Source organism: Gorilla gorilla, chromosome 3 (assembly GCF_029281585.2).
Source record: "Gorilla gorilla gorilla isolate KB3781 chromosome 3, NHGRI_mGorGor1-v2.1_pri, whole genome shotgun sequence".
Taxonomy (NCBI): Eukaryota; Metazoa; Chordata; class Mammalia; order Primates; family Hominidae; genus Gorilla; species Gorilla gorilla.
In genome coordinates, this window is record NC_073227.2 from 195,647,429 (window position 1) to 195,669,580 (window position 22,152).

The 22,152-nt window shown below is 36.7% G+C and overlaps 1 protein-coding gene across 3 annotated transcripts in view; it reads right to left on the reverse strand.

The window, feature by feature from the left end:
- Positions 1-22,152, reverse strand: part of GLRA3 (glycine receptor alpha 3) — a 184,642-nt gene that overhangs the window by 8,715 nt on the left and 153,775 nt on the right. For 2 of the 3 annotated variants that reach the window (XM_055384458.2, XM_063705649.1), the window contains exon 8: positions 13,455-13,598. In XM_055384458.2, coding sequence (XP_055240433.1) covers positions 13,455-13,598 — 144 coding nt within the window. Of the gene's footprint in view, positions 1-11,142; positions 11,188-13,454; positions 13,599-22,152 lie in introns of all 3 variants that reach the window. The other variant, XM_004040653.4, reaches the window with a different exon arrangement.

Genomic DNA, 22,152 nt, shown 5'->3' on the forward strand with positions numbered 1-22,152 from the left:
AAGTAACGTGATTCCACCTGCAAAACAAAAGTATATGATTATTGGAAAATATTTCAACTGTAAGATGTATAAGCCATTGAATTTTGAGGACACAAGTTTGAAAGAAAAACTGACAGTCCAAACTACCTGAGACTACTGTTGTAAGCTCACAAAAATTGAAAATCGATTTTCCACTATTCTTTAACAAGCATGTTCATTTAGACTACCATTTCTTTGGCGTCCATGAAATTTTTAAGGCAAATTTATTATTTGCCTTAAAGTTTTCCATATCCTACAAATTAGAATTAAATTGTTCTTATGTAAGTGCTAAAATAGCATCCTTATAACTTAGAAAATCATGCTGGTGTTTGCATTTCTAAAGGAAAATGTGGGTTACCCAGGTAATTTGCACTATTTTGTGTAAAAATCACCTGAATGTTGAAGTATAAAATAGGCTTTTAAACTATAGCAACCTATGTGTTAAAAGACATCTATCTCAAAGTAAGACAAAATATGACTTCTCAGTGAGCATTTCCAATGAGGTGTTGACATGTTAATTGAAGCAGTTGAGAAATTCATTATCAAAATGCTCAGATATCAGGATTCTAGCTGATGTGCTTAGTAAAGCAGAATTCATTGACTACCTTTCTAATGATCTGTTCTGAATAACTTATTTTAAAATCTTTAGAGACCTTAGCTGCTCATCTCAAAACAAACATAATCTATTTAAAATTAACATATTAGTGAGCAACCGAATTTTTCTCAATTGTATCTTTCCATATAGCTGAGGGTGAGTAAAGAGTTAATACCCAGCCTGGGCTGTTACAGTAGTGCTGAGAATGACCCCTGATTCCTAAAGCATCATTTCCTTGAAAACAATGGAGATAAGCTACAGGGGGAATTGGAGTCGGCCTTATTTACTGTGAGGGGCTGCACCTGCACTGGGGGAGCTGTGTATTGGCCTGAAGACCTTTGGCCCATGTGACTAGATGGTATGCAAGTGTGGTTTGGAACAAAGGCTGTGATTCCCTGTGTGAAGGCAATCATATACACCCTGACTTTTGTCCATGGCAGCTGTACCTATGTGTCCTGTGTGATGAGGGGCAAAAGAAGCTCTTGAGAACCTGCTGAGTCTCCTGTGTGAGGCAGATGCTGGAGGCCTGATGGGTTTCCTGCCTCACATCCTCCTAGGAGGCTGAGTGAACATAAGGTTAGATTAAAGCCTATGGGTGTTCTGAGAGTCTGTATGACAGTTGGAACCCCAAATCTCAGCAGTGGTGGACAGAAGCTGACCAGGCTTTCAGATCCTTTGAGACTCAATATGGCCAAATGTTCCAGGAGGGAGTTCTGAGGAGAATCTGATGCTGATCCAACCCGGTTTTGAGGTAGCCAAAGTGCTACAGAAAATAACATGCAGAATCTTACTATTGGAACATGGATTGCACAGGTTTATCCCCTGTTGAACTGGCAGATGGATGATCTGTGAGATAAAACCGAGAGGAAAGTGGCTCAAGAGACAGTTAATTCCTTATTTCCTATTAATTAATAATTTCGGGGGCTGGGGGCGGAGGCTCACGCCCATAATTGCAGAACTTTGGGAGGCCAAGGCAGGTGGATTGCTTGAGCGCAGGAGTTGGGGACCAGCCTGGCCAACATGGTGAAACCCCATCTCTACCAAAATTATGAAAAATTAGCCAGGTGTGGTGGTGGGCGCCTGTGGGCCCAGCTACTGTGGAGGCTGAGGTGGGAGGATTGCTTGAACCGGGAAGCAGAGGCTGCAGTAAGCTAAGATCGCGCCACTGCACTCCAACCTGGGTGACAGAGTGAGAGATCCCGTCTCAAGAAAAAAAAAAAAAAACTCATGGAAAAAACTACTCAAGGGAAAGAGACACAGCCAGTAAAGCAAGCAGCTTCATGACCTGAGCTCAAGATGAAAACAAAAGCCCAGTTGGTACTTGGAAGGACACTGCACTTAATTTTAATCTTCCCTTCTGCAACTCCAGGCAAGTGACACTGCAAACTAGTGACTATAGTGCAGCCCTGTTCCATAAAAACATAATGTGAGCCACAAATAAAAGCCATGTGTGTGATTTTAATTTTTACATTAACTACATTTAACAAGTTAAAGGAAACAGGTCAAAATAACTTCAGTTTGAAAAAAAAAATAAATCAGTATGTTCCCAATGTGTTTTCAACACTTATTGAAGTAAAAATTGAGATAGTTTTCATTCTTTATTTCATACAAAGTCCTCGAAACCTGGCATGTGTTTTACATTCACAGCACATCTCAATTCAGACTCTAAATTTCTAGTGCTCAATAACCACATGAGGCTAGTAGCTACCAAATTGGACAAAGCATAAAGAAGCTGGGTCACTTTGCTAAGAAGTGGTAGCAGTTCTCTAGGGAATCCATGCTTTCCTACATCTTTAGTTTAATTGACTAAGGAGCTAATAACATATTTTTGGATGCAGTAGTGTGAAAAGTAATGTTTGGTGTGAATGCTAACCCCCAATCTGCTGCAGTGTTACCATTCAGGAATTAGTGGCAGGTGTAATGTCAATGACTCTTTTGGAGTAGGTGAAGCCTGGGGTGGTATAAATCTATGTTGAGGACTGGGTGTGGCAGCTCACGCCTCTAATCCTAGCACTTTGGGAGGCCAAGGCAGGCAGATCACCTGAGGTCAGGAATTCGAGACCAGCCTGGCCAAGGTGGCGAAACCCTGTCTCTACTAAAAATACAAAAAAAATTAGCCAGGCGTGGTGGTACATGCCTATAATCCCAGCTACTCGAGAGGCTGAAGCAGGAGAATCACTTGAACCCAGGACGTAGAGGTTGCAGTGAGCCAAGATCATGCCATTGCACTCCAGCCTGGATGACATGAGTGAAAACTCCATCTCAGAATCAATCAATCAATCAATCAATCAATCTCTGCTGAGAAGGACTGACTGATGCTTTCACTGCTGTGAAATGTAACACCTCTACAGAAGAGTAGATATGTTAAGTATAGCAGCAAGTCTGGGGTGGCCATATGACAATCAGAAAGAAGCCTACCCAAACCATATCCCCCGACCAAAACTTGGGTAAGCACTGGGTTAGGAGAGTCCTTAGGCATGTGGCCCTTATTCTGGGAAGGCAGGAGGGTGTTTAGATTCGTGGGTACATTAACTCTTGCAGCTGCTATACTGGGTTTTACCGATGAGAAGAAAATCTAGGCTGTTCAGAAGAAAGATCATGGCCAGAGGTACATCTATAAGCTCTCTTTAGGTGGCTGTTAAGACACAAAAAGAACACAGCAAAAATTGACAGGATTTCTGTGAACTATTTCCCAGCACATTATCGCCTGCTGGGAGGATGGAAATCTGTTCCAATTTTGGCAGCGGACTCCCCTAAGGAACGCTGTTCGATCTGTTCTTTTCAGCTCAGAAGTTAAATCCCATGGTGCCAATGGGGAATGGAAACAAAAGGCACTGACACAGGTTGCTAAATTTACTCCATCAGTTAAGGCAGCTGAAAGAAACAGACTGACTCGAAGGCCAGGATTTCCATGCCCAATTCTTAATGGGGCTCTATGGCTGTGCTATGGTTAAAGATGAATTGTCATGGGGGTAGTGAACACAGCTTCTTGCAATTACCTGATGCCAAAGCAAAATATGTGGTAATATGCTGGGGAACAGGAAAGCAATATAAAGAGTCAAACAGAAGCTGCTTGAGCAGGGAAGGAGGCAAAGGATCAGCTATAGTAGCAGGTATCATGGTCACGCTAAAAACTGTAGGTAGGAAAAAAGAGAGTAAGATACACTCAGTAGGTGGCACTGCCTTTAACCAAATGTATGATTGGAAAGGATGTGATACATAAATGAAGGATCTTGGCATCTCTGGCTTGAGCCTAGTCCTGGGCAAGTCATTCCTTAGCCCAGTTTTAATTGGATGTAATAAAATGGGAGCCCTTAGAATTGCCTAAGTTGTCCTTTTTAGGAAGATTACGGGAACTCTCAGCTCTGATTAAGGGAATGGCGCAGGGGTGGTAGTTTTCATTAATTCTCTCTAGAATAGCCTGTCTGGCCTACGATAAAGCTAGATGGATCCTACAGGCTGACTGCTGACTATCTGGGTTCAGTAAAGAAGTTTCCTAACAGCCTCCACCATGCTGGCTGGATGTGGTGAAAACTATTCAAGAGTTTTGGACGCAAAACTCTATCCAAGAGTTCAGGACAGAGATGGCTTGTTGGATTTGATAGACTTGACTGATGCTTTGTTTTTAGTCTCACTGGTAAAAAAAAAAGTCAAACACAGCATGTCTTCATGTGAGGTGGACACAATTATAATCTTACTGTCCATCCCTAAAGGAGCCTAAATTCTCCAGTATGTTGTCACAACCGGATAAGAAACAATTTGGTCCAGATCATTGTCAAAAGTAAGTTGTTTAATAAGTGATAGTTTCCCTGACCAAGCAGAAAGTCAGGGAAGAGTTTGGAAACTAGTGGCACCTGTGACTAGGTACGGGTGGCTAATTAATCCAGATAAGGTGCAAGGTCCAGCCCCATGAGTCCACTTACAAGGCATAACCTTGTCTGAGGACATTAGCTACAAGTCACAAACATTAAGGGACAAACTGCTATTTCTTCTGCTTTCTATTATTAAAAAAAAAAAAAGAAAAAACTTGTGGCACTGTTAAAATTTGGCAGGTACATTTTGGATTTCTGTTGGCCCCACTGTATAAAGTAACCAGACTGAATTTCAAAGGGAAACTAAAGCAGACTGTGAGAGATCTAAAGCACGCAGTAGCCAAGCTGGTCCCTCTGAGGTCTTAACATTCACTGATTGTGCAAGTATCTGCTGCTAAAACACACATAGACTGGAGTTTCTGGAAAAAGCTCAATAGTGGCACTCTAAGGTGGCTGCTAGGATTCTAGACTAGAAAATCCTCTGACACTGTCAGCAGGTATAAGCTACATGAATGACAGCTACTGACATTCTCTTGAGTTCTGATTAGAAATAGCCGCCCAGACCAAAGGAATCTGAAAGGCATCAGTCTATATCTAGGCCTGAGATACCTACCCCATCATGGGTGATGTCAAAAAGGCATTCCAGTCTAAGTGCCCTGACAAAATTAAAATAGTGTATTCAAGACCAACTCAAGGGAAGTGACTGTGCTGAAGTGTATCATGTCCATGTAAAAAAAATCCTGTGTGACAATGGGCCAATGATGGACCCTGCAGCTGAGTACCCAGAATGGTCTGAACCTCATGACTCTCTTCCAACGGAGGCAAAACAGACCATCTAGTTTACCAATGGAAAGTCCCATATGTGGTGAGAGCTTGTCCTGAGTATCAACAAGAGAAAACTTGTATGAAAATTGCTTTTGGCTTGAATCTTCCATGGACAAGTGCTAACACATAGCTGTAGATGAAATACCTAGGGTTCTTGCCCTTGGCTTCTGGAGGATTCAGTGGCTTTTGCCTGAAATTGACAGGTATTCCATCTTGGGTTTTGTTTACGTTGTAACAAAAGCCATAGCTGAATATAACTATTAAGGGCTTGGAACAAGGCATTTTTATATTAGCTTGGGCTTCTCAGATAGATCTCACTGAACAAAGGAACACATTTTCACCCAAAATGCACAACATGGCCCAAGGGCACAGCATAGGAAGAGACCTCATATCCCATCTGCCCAGAGAGCAAAGGCTTAAACAGATATTGGAATGGCCAATTAAAACATTTAATTATTAAAGATGAGATGACAAGGACATGGAAAGTCTGCATAGCCTTAATTTAGCTACTTAACTCTATGATTCTTGGTTTCTTATTCCAGGAAAATATTTATTATACTACCTATCAGTTCTTTTAGGGTGAGAGAAAATATAAAAACCACTGGACAAAGCACTCAAATTGCTGCTATTATATTATTCATATTTCGAGTGTAATATTACATTATTCTAGAAATTGCACAAAGCACAATAGGAAAGAATACGAATAATAACTTGAATCATTTTACTATTAGATGTTTTAAACTCAGAGTAACCAAACTAGCACTAATATACTATGTAAAATAGGCCTACCCAGTCACCTGTTCTCCAGGTGGCCTTGCATTTGAGCACTATTACACTAAAAGGTTAACCAACAGCATAAAAGTAAAAAGATCATTCACCCCTCAAGTCCTCACTGTCTTATTGTTACAATACATGGGTTTTGCCATGTGACTGCTAGAATTCCTTGCAAATCTAATTTATGGAACCAAAGAGTCTTTGTGTTTTAAATGTGTTCCATGAAAGAGTGCAGATCATTTTGAATGTGCCCATGAGATGAGGCATGTGGAGTCATATCAGACCCCTTTCAGAAACAGGATCTCAACTCTGTGGGAAGGAAAGGAACAGACTCCTGTACAGGGTCCTGTCTGCTCTCGCAGTAAGACAGGGGATGAGAGAGACCTATGAGCCCTTGGACTTTAAAAACATCAAGGTTTTTTTTTAAATGACCTAAACAATAATTTTAAGCATGGATGAAGCTTTTCTATCAGCTTATTATTATTATTAGATTACTAAATTAGAAGAAGCACTGAAATATTTTATTACTAATTTCTCTGCTTTGCATTACCCAGTCATAAATTATCCTGTGTTTATGTATGCTTACATGTGCAGTGATATTCCTTATTATAATTAGCACTCAAATTTTTTTTGAGATAATTTAATTTTCTGGAAATAGCTTCAGCTTACATTCTCATGGATTACATGTCAAAAAAGCAAGGAATAAAAAATAAGTCTAGAACTTTTGACTCAGAGACATTATGTGTTAGCCAATATTTAGTGGTTATAAAATTAAGGCCCTTGACAACATAAAATATAGAAAGTGGGCAAAATCGCTGATTAAAAAGTTAAAGAAGTAGTTTAGTTTACCCACAAGTAAACCTTCTTACTATGTTTCAAGCAAGTTAGAATGGTAGGCAATGAAGAATGGAGATAACCATTTAGCTACTGCACAATTCTTTTTACAGGAATATCTTTTTTCCGTAAATTTAAAACTGACAAAAAAAAATTTCGGTCATTATGCTTCTATATCATACTGTGAGACTTTGTATGTCTCTTTTCATTTTATTTCAATTATTATGCCAAGCACTGATTCATATAAAATGCAAGTTATTGCTAGAAATATTAGAGACAGACAGAAAATAGAAGGGTGCATACAGTCATTGAATAAAATTGCTTCATCTCTGTCACCAAACATGATACTGTATATTAACACATGTGTGAGGCAAGGACTAATTTTGTATCTTCTTCTTAGTCCTCAAAATTGACCAGAAAAAAGAAAACTTATGTGGATGTGTGAGTGATGAAGGCATGAATATTGCCATTGAGTGTGAACAAAACATTAAGCATCTAGAACAGCAGGAAGTATTGATTATGTGAATTGCTGTAAGATATAACAGCATTAAACACATTATTTGCATCTTAAAGTTTCTCCCTTAGTAGGTACCTTTGGGGCAATGTTTATACAGTTAAAGTATTAAATAGATTATTCCAAATGTCTTTTTGCCAAATACTTTTTTGTAACTTTATTACCAAATAGGAATGTAAAAAACGAAGGAAAATTAAATTGTTATTAATCTCTATTTATATGGTTTCAAAATGTGTAGATTATTTTAAATTGCTAATAAATAGCAACGACTTATTTTGTTGGGAAAAATCATTGTCCTTTGAGAATATGAAGAACAGATGAAAAATGTGAATGAATTAAAATTGTTTTTCTAAAATATCTGTCTAAAATAAAATATTCAGTTTCATATATCTACACACATTTTTATATCATTTATAAATGGAAGGTCTAAAATAATGCAATTATAGATGAGGTTTAAAAAATACTTTGTTATTGTAAGTCAACCGTTAATATAAAATTATTTGAAATTTCACTCCAGGAGAACCCTGCATTTATTATAGATGACATCTGAATTAGCTTGGCATATTAAACTTAGATTCAGAAATAGTTTGGAGATTGATAAATGGTAAAATGTAAATTTAAAAAGATGAATGTTTTAGATGAAGTATTATAGAGGACAGATAAGAAATCAATGGAATGATTTATTTAAAAATCTATATATCTGTATCTAGCATAATATGTTAGACTCACTTACTGCCAACTTATAATTATGGAGTGACATAGGGTATTACAATAGACATCATATGTTAAAAAGCAGCATTTCTATTTTAATTAACATTGAGATGGAAGTCACTAAAATGCATGTAAATTTGAATAGAGATTATATTATTTTATTAAATATTATTTTCCTGAACAGATTTTCAGAGAATATAGCTATAAGAAATAGCTGTGTTTAACATAAACTAAATATCTAAATATTTGTATACAGGGAATAATTGAAGTCTTGCAATTTTTGTCTTATTTGAGAGGATGCGATTTCAACTCCTGATAGTAGAGTCATTCAAACAGAATTTTGTTTGAATCTAAGTTATTGGGAAATAAGTTTTCTTCGGGTATGCATGAAAGACATTTGTAGGAAACACTTTATCTATTTAAAGAACGTCTTAGCTCTAGAATAGCATAAGCTGACCTGGAATGGAAAGATTATTGAATAATTAGTGTATATGGATGCCATATGGCTTTCAACCGTGAATCCTTCTCACGTTCATCAGAATAGTATATACGTACGTTTGTGTTTATCCTTAGACTATAGACTTGACAAATGCACAGGGCAGAAAATGAGTTATTTATTCTCCTTAGAAGCTATCATGAATTATTTTTAAAGTAAGACAGCATATAAAAACATAAGCAAATAAAATAAAGTTTGTGTACAGATGGTCAAAATGCAGTCAATGATATCTTTATTTTTTCAAAAGATAACCATTGTGCCTAGCAAAACATGAACTTGGTTAGGATTTCTTAAATCTAGAACTAATGATCCATTCCTATTTCATTTGCATATATAAATAATAATTAATAAATAATCATCAGTAGGGAAACAGGCACTAGAATACTGTGTGCATATGTTTTCTTGCAGCAAACCATTGCACTATTACATTGCATTGTGGAGGAAGCTACATGAAATGCATTAAAGCAATCCCATGTCATCCATATCTCTCAACAAATAACATGTTCAGAAATACCTTGGCATGTCTTTTTAAGCCTCCAGGACTAAAGTAATGATACCATACATGGGAATAGCGACTCTAACCAAAATGCTTCCATATCATGCATACAGACACACATACGCACACACACACAGCACTGGAGATAGCATCCATGACATGGTGCAGTGCGTAATCAGCACACAGCAGGCTGGGACAGTGTGGGGTGGGGAAATTTGGATACAAGAGCAAACTTGTGTTCTTTCACAATAGATGCAGGATTCTCTGGTACCTTCACAGAGGAAAAAGTAAGTTTAAAAAAGCGGTATACGATGCCTAAGCCAATGCTGAGCCTAGTTAAAACTTTCCTAGGAATAATAATTGCATTAATGTAAGGTCCCCTGTTGTGACAAACTTTCTACAGTGAGACTATTTTATTTACTTTGCCTGTTCTGCCAAATTAGAGTACTGAAGAAAATTCATGTAAACCAGTACTCACGACAATAAAGGGCATAGTACCAACATTGAGACTCATTTTGATTCTGTTTATTTCAAAATTTAGATTACTCAGACTGTTTCTAAGCAAAATACATAGTTTTAAATGACAAATTTGATCAGCCCAGAGCATTGTTAGTTTAGGGAAATAGTTTTCAACAAGTCAAAGAAAACAACCACCCCCAAATTTGCCCAATGCTTGAAATATTTTAAAAACAAATGGGATGTATAAACTTTCTTATGAATATATCTGTGTTATATTATTGTTTCTTCTATAAAAATAAGAATTTATTTACTTCCCATAAGATAAGCCTGTTTTTTCATTAGAGTTTTCATAAAGTAATATTTAATTAAATAGGTACCTTACACTCTATAGTTTCTATAAACATTAACTGTTTAGCTACTGGAGATATAATTATGTTGGTCTCCCAGAGAAAGATTAGAGAGTCTGCTGTATAGTCTAATACCTACTTGTATCTATAAATATATATTGCAAACACTATATCTAATTATGTAATTTCCATGCAATGAAAAATTTACAGTTAAGATAATCAAGTAAAAGCAAGTGGATCATGCGAAATTATCTTTCAGGGATGAAAAACAAAGGGAGAAATGGATGCTGGGAAATAAGATGTAAATTTTAGTTGCAAAGGACAATCGCTGAGTGATTACATATTATAAGAGAACTTAGCAAGTACTTTAAAATAATACCAGGTCTAGACAATCTGTTATGAGGTTGAGATTACTGCAAGAATTATTTAACATTATGTCTCTTGCAGAGATGCTTACCTGCAGTGTACAATAGAATCATCTGGGGAGCTACTTTTAAATATAGTTTACCCCAGAAATTAAGTTTAGTAGACAGAACTATTTGTGTGTGACTTCTCAGGCTAAATTCTTGGCTTCAGCAGATTTCTGTTTAATTATTGCATACTATATTATGAACCCCCAAGTTAAACCACGTACAGACCCAAACTATCTATTTTAGATTGCTTTCCTAATATTTAGTCATTATACTTGGACATGTGGCTTTGTGACCTCTTTTTATTTGATAATTTCAAAGGATGCTGCTATCAAAACTAAATTGTTCACTTGCTATAAGTAACCTCAACATATTTTAACATTTAGAATGGATTCTAAAGATACACAGAAGGCACGAAGTATTTTGTTGCCTTATTTTGAGGTCTCTTGTGCAGTTGCTTTCAGAATTTGTTTGTATAAATAAATTTTCCATTTATTTTCAACTAATTTTATGCAAGCATCTGAGTGTTTCTTCTATGGTGATTATTACAAGATATATGTGATATTTCTCTTTAACATATATTTTTAAATCATTTTGACCAATCAAATAGCTCTGTTAGTAAAATGAAGGGTAATATGTAAATATCCTTTTATTGATGAGAGAAGACAAGAATAAAGTTTTTAGAAAAAGAAAATACCCTTCTTAGCTGAAGGGGGATGATATTTGCTCAGCTTTCAATACAAAAGGGGCTGTGTTTCCCCACCAAACACTGCCTTGGTAGTGCAGAATATGCTGTCTGCTTTTTACTGATGACCACATTCCTCTATTTAGAGTTAAGAAAGTCAATTTACCATATCTGAGAAACGGTAAAACTTCTCCAATGCAAAAGCTTCTGTCTGTGGGAAGGTAAAGTGGACCAAGAGGAATTGAGAAACCAGAGAATCAATTCATATATGATTAAATATAATTACACAATTGGTTGTAATTGTATATACCATTTGAACAGACATATGTAGCAATTAATAGATTTTCACATATGCAAAGTATCTACCCCAACACACAAAACTGAACTTAAAAAATCTTTTTTCTTCATTAAATCATAATTATGTTTAATTACATTTGCTCCCTGAATATATCAAGTAGTTATCAGAAAATAATAAGATATGATTGTTTTTGCATTTCTGCATTTTCCCAGGGTACCAATCACTGGAGAAAATGAATGTTTCCCTCTTTCTATGAGCTAAAGAGGAAGGAGCATCGAATATTTTAATTTCACTTTTACATGTGGTAAAACTGAATAAAGAGGCACTTTGGTAAAAATAATTTTTTAAAAGAAGGAACCAGAATTGAGCATCTAAACTTGTTGTCTAATACTTTTTCTACTGGATATTATGATTATTGGATGTGTGGTGGATGTAGGATATGTCTGAGCTTTCACAGTTTACCCATTTGGACACCGGATGCACAATACTGCTCTTTTCTAGAATTTACAGGACATGCTTGATACATTCTAAATTGTATAAGGAGAAGGAAAAAGGTAAAGAAATGGAAAATCAAAATGACAAAAAGCAAATCATAATGATAGGGAACATGCGTATTGCTTTACTTCTAATTAATGATACTAGAAGGGAAAGTGGTCTTTATCAGTTACTAATAACGAAGAAAGACCAGACCGTCATCCCTGTGATACAGCATTTGTACTGTCGTTGTTCAACCGGTGCCAGTTATCATGAAAGAAAAGATGAGAAAGTAGGCGGTGGAGAGGGAGAGAGAAGAGGAAGAAAAAGAGATAAAGGCAGAATGAGGAGAAATGAGAAATGTAACAGACCAGTAGACCAGGGTGAGGTGAGGGAAGAAGATAAAGTTAATCTCCCCATCACAATATGTTTCAGTGTACAAAAGATATGCTCTGTTTTCATAAAAATTTAATTAAATGCAAGTCTTAGCCTGTTTTTTGTTCATGTATTACTAAGTCTCCCGACGCTGAATGCTGATGTTCTCTCCACGCTGCTGTTAATTGTGTGTTTATTGGAGCAGTGATGCTTTTGGGAGGGCCAATTAGAAATGATAAGTAAAGTTACTGCTTTAGAATATGTTTAATACTAAGTAGACTCAAGCACTGAGAGGTCAAAGCTTAGTGCTTTTTAAAGAAGTTTAATAAATACATAAATTGCAGTATAATTTATAAAGAATCCTTAAAAAATTGAAACCTTTAAATACTTAAAAATGCACACTATGTGAACTAGACTGTTATCATTAAGGTTTATCTTTTGACTTAAATATGCCAGGATATTGGATCCTTGCCACAATTACACAAAATTTTGACATTATTGTCCATTGCTTTAAAAGACCATTTGCTTTTAAAATGGCTGTTGGCACATTCACATTAGAAGTAAATGTGTGGATCTGCGGTTGATAGAGGCTCTCTCTTATAGAAAAAGAAAGGCGATTGGTCAAAACCACATGCATGTCAAGGAAGATGCCATTACAGTTCTGCATAGAGGAAGAACTTCATTTAGAGCATCCAAATCCAATTAGGGGTTTACTTCTGCAACTTCCCGTGGTGTCTTCATGATGTTCTAAGTTTCCTCCTGGTTTCATCACTTATCAGATAGTAGCCAGGCAACAAAAGCACTTTATTGTGTTTCCCACAGGGTTTCAAAAGAAATGTCTTTAGCTCATGAAAATATGCATCAAGAAGAGACCACAGAGATTTGCATGTATTTATCATCATGGTATTAGTAAATAAGTAATATTTGATGGAAATAATGAAATGAATTAGCTCTGACAAAGGAACATTAATAATTACATTTGATGACTTATATAAAGTGAAACCATTAGAAATGCTCTAACATTGCAAGTAAGAAATGACATAATTCATTAATTAAAATTAAAAAAGTGTCGTTCCAGGAAGCACATTAAAAAGAACTTGATACAGGTCCCATGTCATCAGATATGCTGTTTAAAGTAGAGCTAGGTGTCATCATTTTCTCCCTAAAGCTATTTTTGACACTTTTAGTTTGGATTGGAAAAAAATGAAAGGAATATTATATCATTTCATCCCCAGTCCCAATTGCCTCTCTTCTCATCTCTATTAAATACAACAAATTCACTTTCGAGTGAAAACTGGATTCTGCCAAACCCAATACATTTAATCACTTACCTTATTCTTTCTCTTTCGTCGAAATCTCAGAAGTTCTTTGTGTTGTCTTGATACAAAATTTACAGCTGCATACTCCAGAAGTGCTGAAAACACAAAAAGGAGGCATACTGCCATCCAAATATCAATAGCTTTGACATATGAAACCTAGCCAAGAGAGAAAGAGAAAGCAAGCAAATTCACTTATATTGTTACTTCCTTTGAGAACAAAACTGAGTTTTTCTGATTCTGAATTATGTTATTTATATATGTTTTAAAAAATAAAGAAAATGACAATTTTTTCTTGAAGTTTCCTTAGTTATTTTTGTAAATTTTATGTATTATGAGCATTTTGTTAATTTTTTTCAAATTTAGGCAATAGCCCAAACACGATGAAAGAAAACATAAGATGAAATATAATTTTACCTTCAGAACAGTACACTGCTTGAAAAGTATGAACATTGAAATATAGATAATGCTGTTGGCTTTTTAGTTCCATATTTTCATCAATTTTTAAAAAAAATTTAAAATTGTATTTATTAATTCTGTTAAGATATTTTTCTTTCATAGCATTTATAAATAATATATGGTTATTTGCTATCTATTTTGAAATATTTTTGACTTTTATAAAGACATGTTATAAGAATAGTGCAAAGAGGTCAGGCTCAGTGGCTCATGCCTGTAATCCTAGAACTTTGGTATGCCAAGGCGGGTGGATCACCTGAGGTCAAGAGTTTGAGACCAGCCTAGCCAACATTGTGAAACTCCATCTGTTTTAAAAATACAAAAATTAGCCGGGTGTGGTGGCGGGCGCCTATAATCCCAGCTACTTAGGAGGCTGAGGCAGGAGAATCGCTTGAACCCAGGGGGCAGAGGTTGCAGTGAGCCGAGATCACGCCACTTCACTCCAGCCAGGGCAAAAGAGTAGAATTCTGTCTCAAAAAAAAAAAAAAAAAAAAAATAGTAACAAGGACTATCAGCTTCTCCAGTTGTTAATATTTAACTACATTTATTGTTGTGTGTGTATGTGTGTGTATATATATATACACATATATATATTCCCTCAAACTATTTGAGTGTAATTTGTAGACACAACACCATACACTCAACAAAATCAAAAATTTGACATTTATAACATTGATAAAATCCTACCACCTAATCCTTAAATCCCTCCCATTTCACCAATTGTCTCAAGAATGCCCTTTTTAATTTAAAAAATAGACTTTTTTTGTTATTTGTTTTCCAGCCCAGGATTTAATCCAGGATCATGTGCTGCATTTTGTTGCCACATCTCTTTAGTTTTCAGTGTGGGACATTATCTGTCTCTCCTTGCTTTTTTGTGGCATTGTTACTTTTGATGAGTACAGGCCAGTTATTTTCTAAAGTTTGCCTGATATTTCCTCGTTTACATTCAGATGATGGATTTTTAGTAGGAATTCCCAACCAGTGATTCCCTGTTCTCCACAGTGCATCATATCAGGAGGCACACAATGTTGATCAATTGATGAAGGTAATGTCTGCTAGGTTGCTCTATTATAAAATTGCTAATCTTCCCATGCATGGAATATTTTGAAGCTATATAAGTATTCTGTTACTCTTTAAATCTTCACACACTAGATTTAACATTCGTTGATGATTTTGGCCTGAAGCAATTATTACAATGATGGTTACTCAGTGGTGATTTTCTAATTTCCTTATTCATCTACATTTATCAATTACCATTCTACTGTAAGAAAAATTCCTGTCTTCTACATTTATCTGTTTATTCATTTGTTTATTTATATGTGTATGAACTTATGGATAACTATTTTCTTCCAAGTGATGTAATACATTAACATCATTATTTATTTGGATGCTCACATTATTCTGGATTGGGCCATTAGAAGCCCCTAGATGTTAGCACATATATCCGTTTGACAAGTCGCCCTCATTATTTGAGCATTTCCTCACTTTCTGGCACAAGATACTCCAGATTCATCTTGTACTTTTCCTGTTCGTGTTTTTGAGTCAGCCCTTTCTCTCAGGAACTCTTCTGTAGTGAAGAGTGGTTTTTAGAAACCAAGATATGGGCACTGGGTGTATTCACATCTCCCTAAGTGGTATCGTTTCTAGGCTCTCATAGTGGACAGAGCTAGCAATCACACACACACACACATAAAATGTAGCACCTGTGTAAATTTCTGTATCATCTCTATCTATCCATCTATCCATCAAACATGAGCTTACATTACATCTCTATATCTAACTCAACACCACAGGTTTCCCTTTAGCCTATACCCTTTCTGTATATGCAAAATTTTTCTCTAAAAGTGGAAAACTTGACTCCCATTATCCTCAACATGTACTTGATCATTCACCGTGTATGTGACTAACATCTCAATTCTGCCAACCATCTTTTCAGCCTCAGCACCTTAATATAATGGTAGAACCAGATACTGTGATCATTCACCTCATTTTTGGTTCTTATGAAGGTGCTTTTTGTGTGCAGATTGTTGTTGCATTTGGCCTTCCTGTTGGGAGGATTATGGCTGGAGGCTTCTATTTGGCCACCATTGGCCCCATTTGGCTCCTTGCTCCTGGTCCCATCCCCCAAAGGCCCCACTGGCCTTGGTCCTAACTAACTATTTATCCTGCTCCATAGGATCTGGCAATCTGGCAGCATCCTTGACTCTGGTTCCACCAGACCCAGCCAGCCTCCTTGATTCTGACACGTGCTCAGCTATGGCCCTACAGGTCTCACTGTGTCTTGTCACCTCAAAAGTAGAGAAGGGAAGAGAAGAATAAGAGAAAGAGTGGAAAAAACAGACAACTTTAAAAATGAACACAAAGGGAAGAGACAGGAAGAGAAGAGTAAAAAGAAAAGCTAGGTCCGTATTTTCTAGAAATAGACTTATACAGACCTAAGTCCCTTAGAAAGAGTAATTCAGTAACCTTTAAGCAACTGTTTTCGTACTCAGTTTAATTGGGCAGTGATTTGAGGTTGTAGCTGAACTCATATCTGTGTATATGTCCATTGCTCAAGGTTGAAAATTTGCTTGAGTATTAGTTTCCGCTCTTATTGTATACATGTGCATATATTCCAGAGTTAAGGAAGCATATCTTGCAAGCAATGTCAGCAAAAACATACCTTTTGTGGAGTGAGCATGAGATAATTCATTTTGTTTCATACTTTATATAGCCAATTAGATGTGTAAAATGCTGTCATTTGCCAAGTATTAGAAATAAAAATGAGAGATACTTATATTTATGAAAGGTAAGATGTTTTTCCATCTTTCATTGGAAATGGACAACTAGCTACAAGTCTGTTTCCTTGCTATAAAAATAAATAACCTTACTTCCAAGAAGACGTGGATCTGGGAGAACAGAATGCCAAGCTGGGTTCAAACTAATTTGCCCTACTTCTTTGGACCCATTGCATAATTATCTTAAGGATCAACACCCTACATTTTGAGAACTTGCCTGTCTTTGTGCTGTTTATGTCTTCTGTATTCTTTCCTCTTTCATCTTCAATATTTAGTGCAGCTATTTTTATGAAACGTTAGCCTGTGGGAATTTTGAACAGATTTAGATAGTAGTTTTAAAGGATAAGTGGCTCAACATTTGGGGGAAAGTTAGGGTGGCAGGAGTGGTAAATAAAGTAAGGAAAAAGCTCTTTCCCATCTTTCCCAGCAGGTTCTTCAGGTCTCAGGCTAGACTTTGCCCAAATCTGGTTCAGAATCTCATGGTACCTGTGCTGACTTGCTGTGTTACCCTAACACATTGCATTGGAATTGTTATTCCTTGTTTTTTTTTTCTTTTTTTTTTTTTCCTGTTTGTAATGTGAACTCTTTGAGGGCAGATGACATCTCTGTTTTGGTCACCATCACATCAGCGTTTGTCATATGTACATATTTGCTGAGTGAATGGACAGATAAATGAAGGCATTAAATGGTAAACTACAGGCGTCGGGGGAGAAACTGAATCATAGATGACATATGGAGATTCACTTTCTGGAGCAATGCTTTCTTAATACCTTCAATTGGGTTGATTTTCTTTTTGAAAGAGTTTATTTCTTGACACTTGGAAGGGTGTCAACTTACATAGGAAGCATTTCAACAGGGAAGCACACTGCATCTCCTCCTGCATTTTAAGTGTGACTTCTACTGATCAGAATCATCTCCACTGGGCAAAGAGCAGTGCATCTCACTTTATTCCAGTGCTGTATCAAATGTCCATCTGTTTGCAAGTATAGATTTAAATCTCATAAATTCTGTAATTCGGCCAGAAATTTCTGGCTGCTTCCAAATATACACAGTCCTGGAACAAGTAATACGGCTTTCAAAGATGCTGTCTCAAGCCACATTATTCCTGAACGAATATGACTCATAAAGTATGTGTGCATTCTTGAGCATCCTGAATCCATAATGACATGAACCACAGAAATTACATCAGAAATATAATTTCCAAATTAATTCAATGAGTGTTTTCAGTGACAACAAATATATGGAAACATCATTTGTGCCTGTCAGGGTTCTGCTAATTGTTAACAGCTTAAAAGCATTGAGCCTAAAGGCCTACTTTCCTCATCATCTCTTCGACCCCCTTCACCAATTTCAAGTCTGTTTCTCCTCCTCCATTCTAGCTTCCCCGCCAAGTACAGCAAACACAGGACGTGGGAAGTTTGGAACTTTGGGGCTAGTAACTTTAAAATAAAGACAGCAGTTCTTACTTCAATGCATTCACAACACACTCATGACACACAGCGCACTCCCCATGGATTCAGAGTCATTACCTTCTTTGCTCCCCCTCCTGTATGTCTCCCTTTCGGGCAGTATCATTCCAATCTTGACCACCTTCCCAAAAGACCCATTGTCCACTGGAATCCTAGTTCTATATTCTGGAAGAATCCCTCCTTGGTATAACTCTCTGAATACAAGTGTCTATGGAAATAAAACCTAAAGGTTTACTAATGAGGTGCACTGGTCAGTGGACCTTTGTCCCGGAAACCACTCCCAAGCCATCCTGCAGAAGAAAGCTTCCTTCTCAGGGGGTGCTCTTTCCATGGCTTCTGTGACCTGTGTTCTCTGGGTTTCCCTCCCTCCACTCCACCCCATCGGCTTTGTGGATTCTCTTTCTTTTCCTGAGCTGCTTAGGGAGATGGCCTGGGCCCTTTTCTATTCTCATTGGGACATGATTCACTAATCCATCGTATCTATCCCTATGGTGTTCCTCTTCTGTGCTCATGATCCCCAAATCTCTATTTCCTGACTAAAGCCCCCTTTATCCAGGTTCTTCCTTCACGGCACTCTGACTGTCTCCCACGCCTCAAACTGAATTTGACTAAAAAGGAGTCAAGAATCTCTACGAGACTACCACCTCCCCCACCAAAACAAACAAACAAACAAAAAAACAACAACAGCAAATATGCACAGCTCCCCTCTCTTCTCATTAAGAGACTCCACTCTGCAGTTGTTCACCCCCAAATCTAGGAGGTTTCTTACTCTCTCTTTTCAAAGACTCAGCCCTGTTAATTATGTTTTCTTTCCATTTCTCAAGTTTATCCATTTCTGTTCTTCCTTATACTGCCATCACACTGATTGAAGCCACAGTGTGTCCTAGTCCCTCAGCGCTATCCTTGACACAACAGTGAGTGATTTTTAAATGCAAATCTGATTGCATTGCTTTCGGCTTACAGTTCTTCATTTGCTTTCTGTTAATTTAATGTTCAAAATCTGTTTTATGGGGTATAAAGCCCTTCAAAATTAGCCCTTCATACTAATTCATATTAACCCTTCACATAAAGCCTAGCTTTCATTTTTGTTTTTTATTCAACATTTACTGAATGCTGATGATGAACCCAAGTTCTGTTGTTAGGTGTTATAGGTATAGAGATGAGAAAGACAGACAAGCTCTATTATTAATGGAGCTTATACTCAAGTTAGAAAAACATACAATAAAAGCAAATACATACATAAGATAATTTAAAAGAAGTGCTGTAAAGAAAATGTGGGAGGGTAACAATATGAAAGACTGGGAGAAGGAGGCTATGTTAGATGGCAGTGGCCAGGGAAGACCTCCCTGTGGAATGGATAATTACCACCTTATGCCAGTTTCTTAATTGCTTATTATGTAGTAGCTATATTTCCCTTCTTTTAGTTTTTGAAACCTGAAAGCAATTGACAAGCTCCACTCTGCCTCAGCTGCTTTATATTTACTTTTTTTTTTTTTTTTTTTGCTATTACTTTTGACTGGAACCCTCCTTCTTTGGGTAACTACTGTTCATCCTGTAGGTCTCAGCTTGTAAGCTACTTCTTCAGGGAAACTATCTTCAAATGCCCAGGCCAGAATAATGCATCTCAGCATCCCACTTCCACTTTTTTCAAAGGTCACTCATTACAAAAATAATTATATTTATTTTTGTGGTAGATCCGGTAAGATGTCTGCTGGCTAGCACCACTTGAATGCCCCACCGTCAGTTAATTACTCTATCCTGCAAGTTTTAAGTGCTTTCCACTTTCCAAAAACTTTGATTAGAAGGATGCAAAAATTAGTATGTCCATGAAGATTTGAAGATGAGATGTCTATCCTCATATGTTAACAAAATATGTATTGATAGCAAATACCAAATAACTCCATTGTATCATTGATTTCATCTCACTGTACTGACATTATCCACTTATGTATCTTCTGCTTTTAGGCTGTTACATTCCATGAGCTAAGACAAAGGCCAGACCTTATGCATTTTTGTATCTCTAGGATGCAGCACAGGGTTCTTTATGGTAAAGGCTCTCAGTTGGGTCGACTCCTGTGTCTTGACTTGTAATCACTGGCCATTTATTATTAGAGAAATAATTATATTAACTAATATGCCAGGAAATGCTCTTAATACAGTAGTGTCCATATGGTAACACTTAATCCCCACAACAATAGAGGGAATCATCCTTATTTTAAAGATGAGGAAACAGTTGCAGTGAAATAGCTTGCTTAAGGCCACATGGCTACCAAGTTGCAAAACTAGGATTTGAATATAACTCATATGGTTCCAGAGCTCATGAACTTAACTACTATTGTATATCACCTAGTTATTAGGCTGCTTCCATTTAAGATACCACTGCAAATCAACAACTGTAAACAATGTAAATTGGAATTCCTCTCTGTATCTTAAAATTCCAGGCTCTATAAATTTCATCTGATATTTAAGAGTAATGTCAGCGCACAAAATACATACTGTAAGATCCTCCATATTTGCTAGCTTTGATCCTAAAATCTGACAGTCAACTTCCTGGTAGACAACGTATGAAAAGAAATGGTCATTATATTTACTAGATGAAAACAAACTAGTTGCTCAGGTGAAGCAAAACTATTAAGATAAGAGAAATATTTTATCCTACGAAATACCATGTATGTCCCCCAGCAGTATTAAATATACTAAAGTTGTTTATGAGCCAGGAGACAGGAGGCTATTGTTTACTTGCCATGTAACAATCCAGGAAGAGATCAGCTTGATAAATGATCAATTGAGTACACAAGCTAGGTTATTGCAAGGACTAGTCTTTTTCATTCTAAAAAAAGTTTTATAATTTAGGAAAAGGAATATAAGCACCATATGTTCTGTAGATTTCTTATACTTTTTTTCCCCAAGAAATTATGCAGTTTTTCTTTTTTGCAAAATTATCATTAGAAATAGAGAAAGCCTGCCTCTTGCATCTCAAATAAGAATATATATATATATTATATATATATAAAAAAAATTGGATTTTATTGCTATCAGTCATCTTGGTTATTAAACACAGAATCAAGTCACTTTGGCTCTGAGAAGCAGTCATGTTCAGGGAGCTTGCCTAACCATGAGATTTCTCTGTATCTACCCCTCCAATGACATGAGGGGTTTGTCATAGGGAGGATTCAAGCTAGGATACAATGCAAGTAGCAAACAACCACAAAATTTCACTGGCTTGAAGAAACAAAGGTATATTTTGCTCTCATACTGCATGTCTACTTTGAGTCGAATGCTGACCCTGGAATGGTGTTGTCATTGCTATCCTCACTTGTAACACAGCAGCAGAGGAAAACCAAGTTGCTGGTGGTTCTCACATTTGGTCATAAATGTTCCAGACTGGTAGTGGCACAGGTTGCTTCTGCTCAAAGTTCATTAGCCAGAACTACTCACAGTCAACCCTGATCACAAGAGCACTAGGAGATGTAATCCTACCACATGCCTAGAGGGGAAAGTGGCCTTCGTGGCACAGAGCATTATGATAACTCCAGAGAAAGTCAGGAGGGCGATTTCTATTTGTCCTTCTGAAACAAGAATACTCATAAGCACAGAATTGAGGAACATGTGGATTATGATCTGATCACTGTGATATCTTGAATAGCACATAAAGGCAGCTTTGTTAAAGAGAAAAACTCACTGCTTTATACAAAGAAGCTGTCAATTAATTAGGGTATGACAAAGAATAAGAAATGTCCCCTGATTTTCAGCCAAAAATTTCATAAAACGGTAGTGTCAGGTCCAAATTCAGTAATATGAATTGTAAGGAGGTACAAAAAAGTAGAGTCCAGGTAGTGCTTTGAAGCACTAACTTAACCTAAGACAGATAATCAATTCTCTAGATGCAGAGAGTAAAGACAGGCAGTCTGCAAGCCAAATTTATGTATGAGAATAAGTTTGTTTGGACTGCACAATATCTTAAAAAAGAAAAAGAATATGCTTCTAAGCATGGAATGCTCATCATCAGTT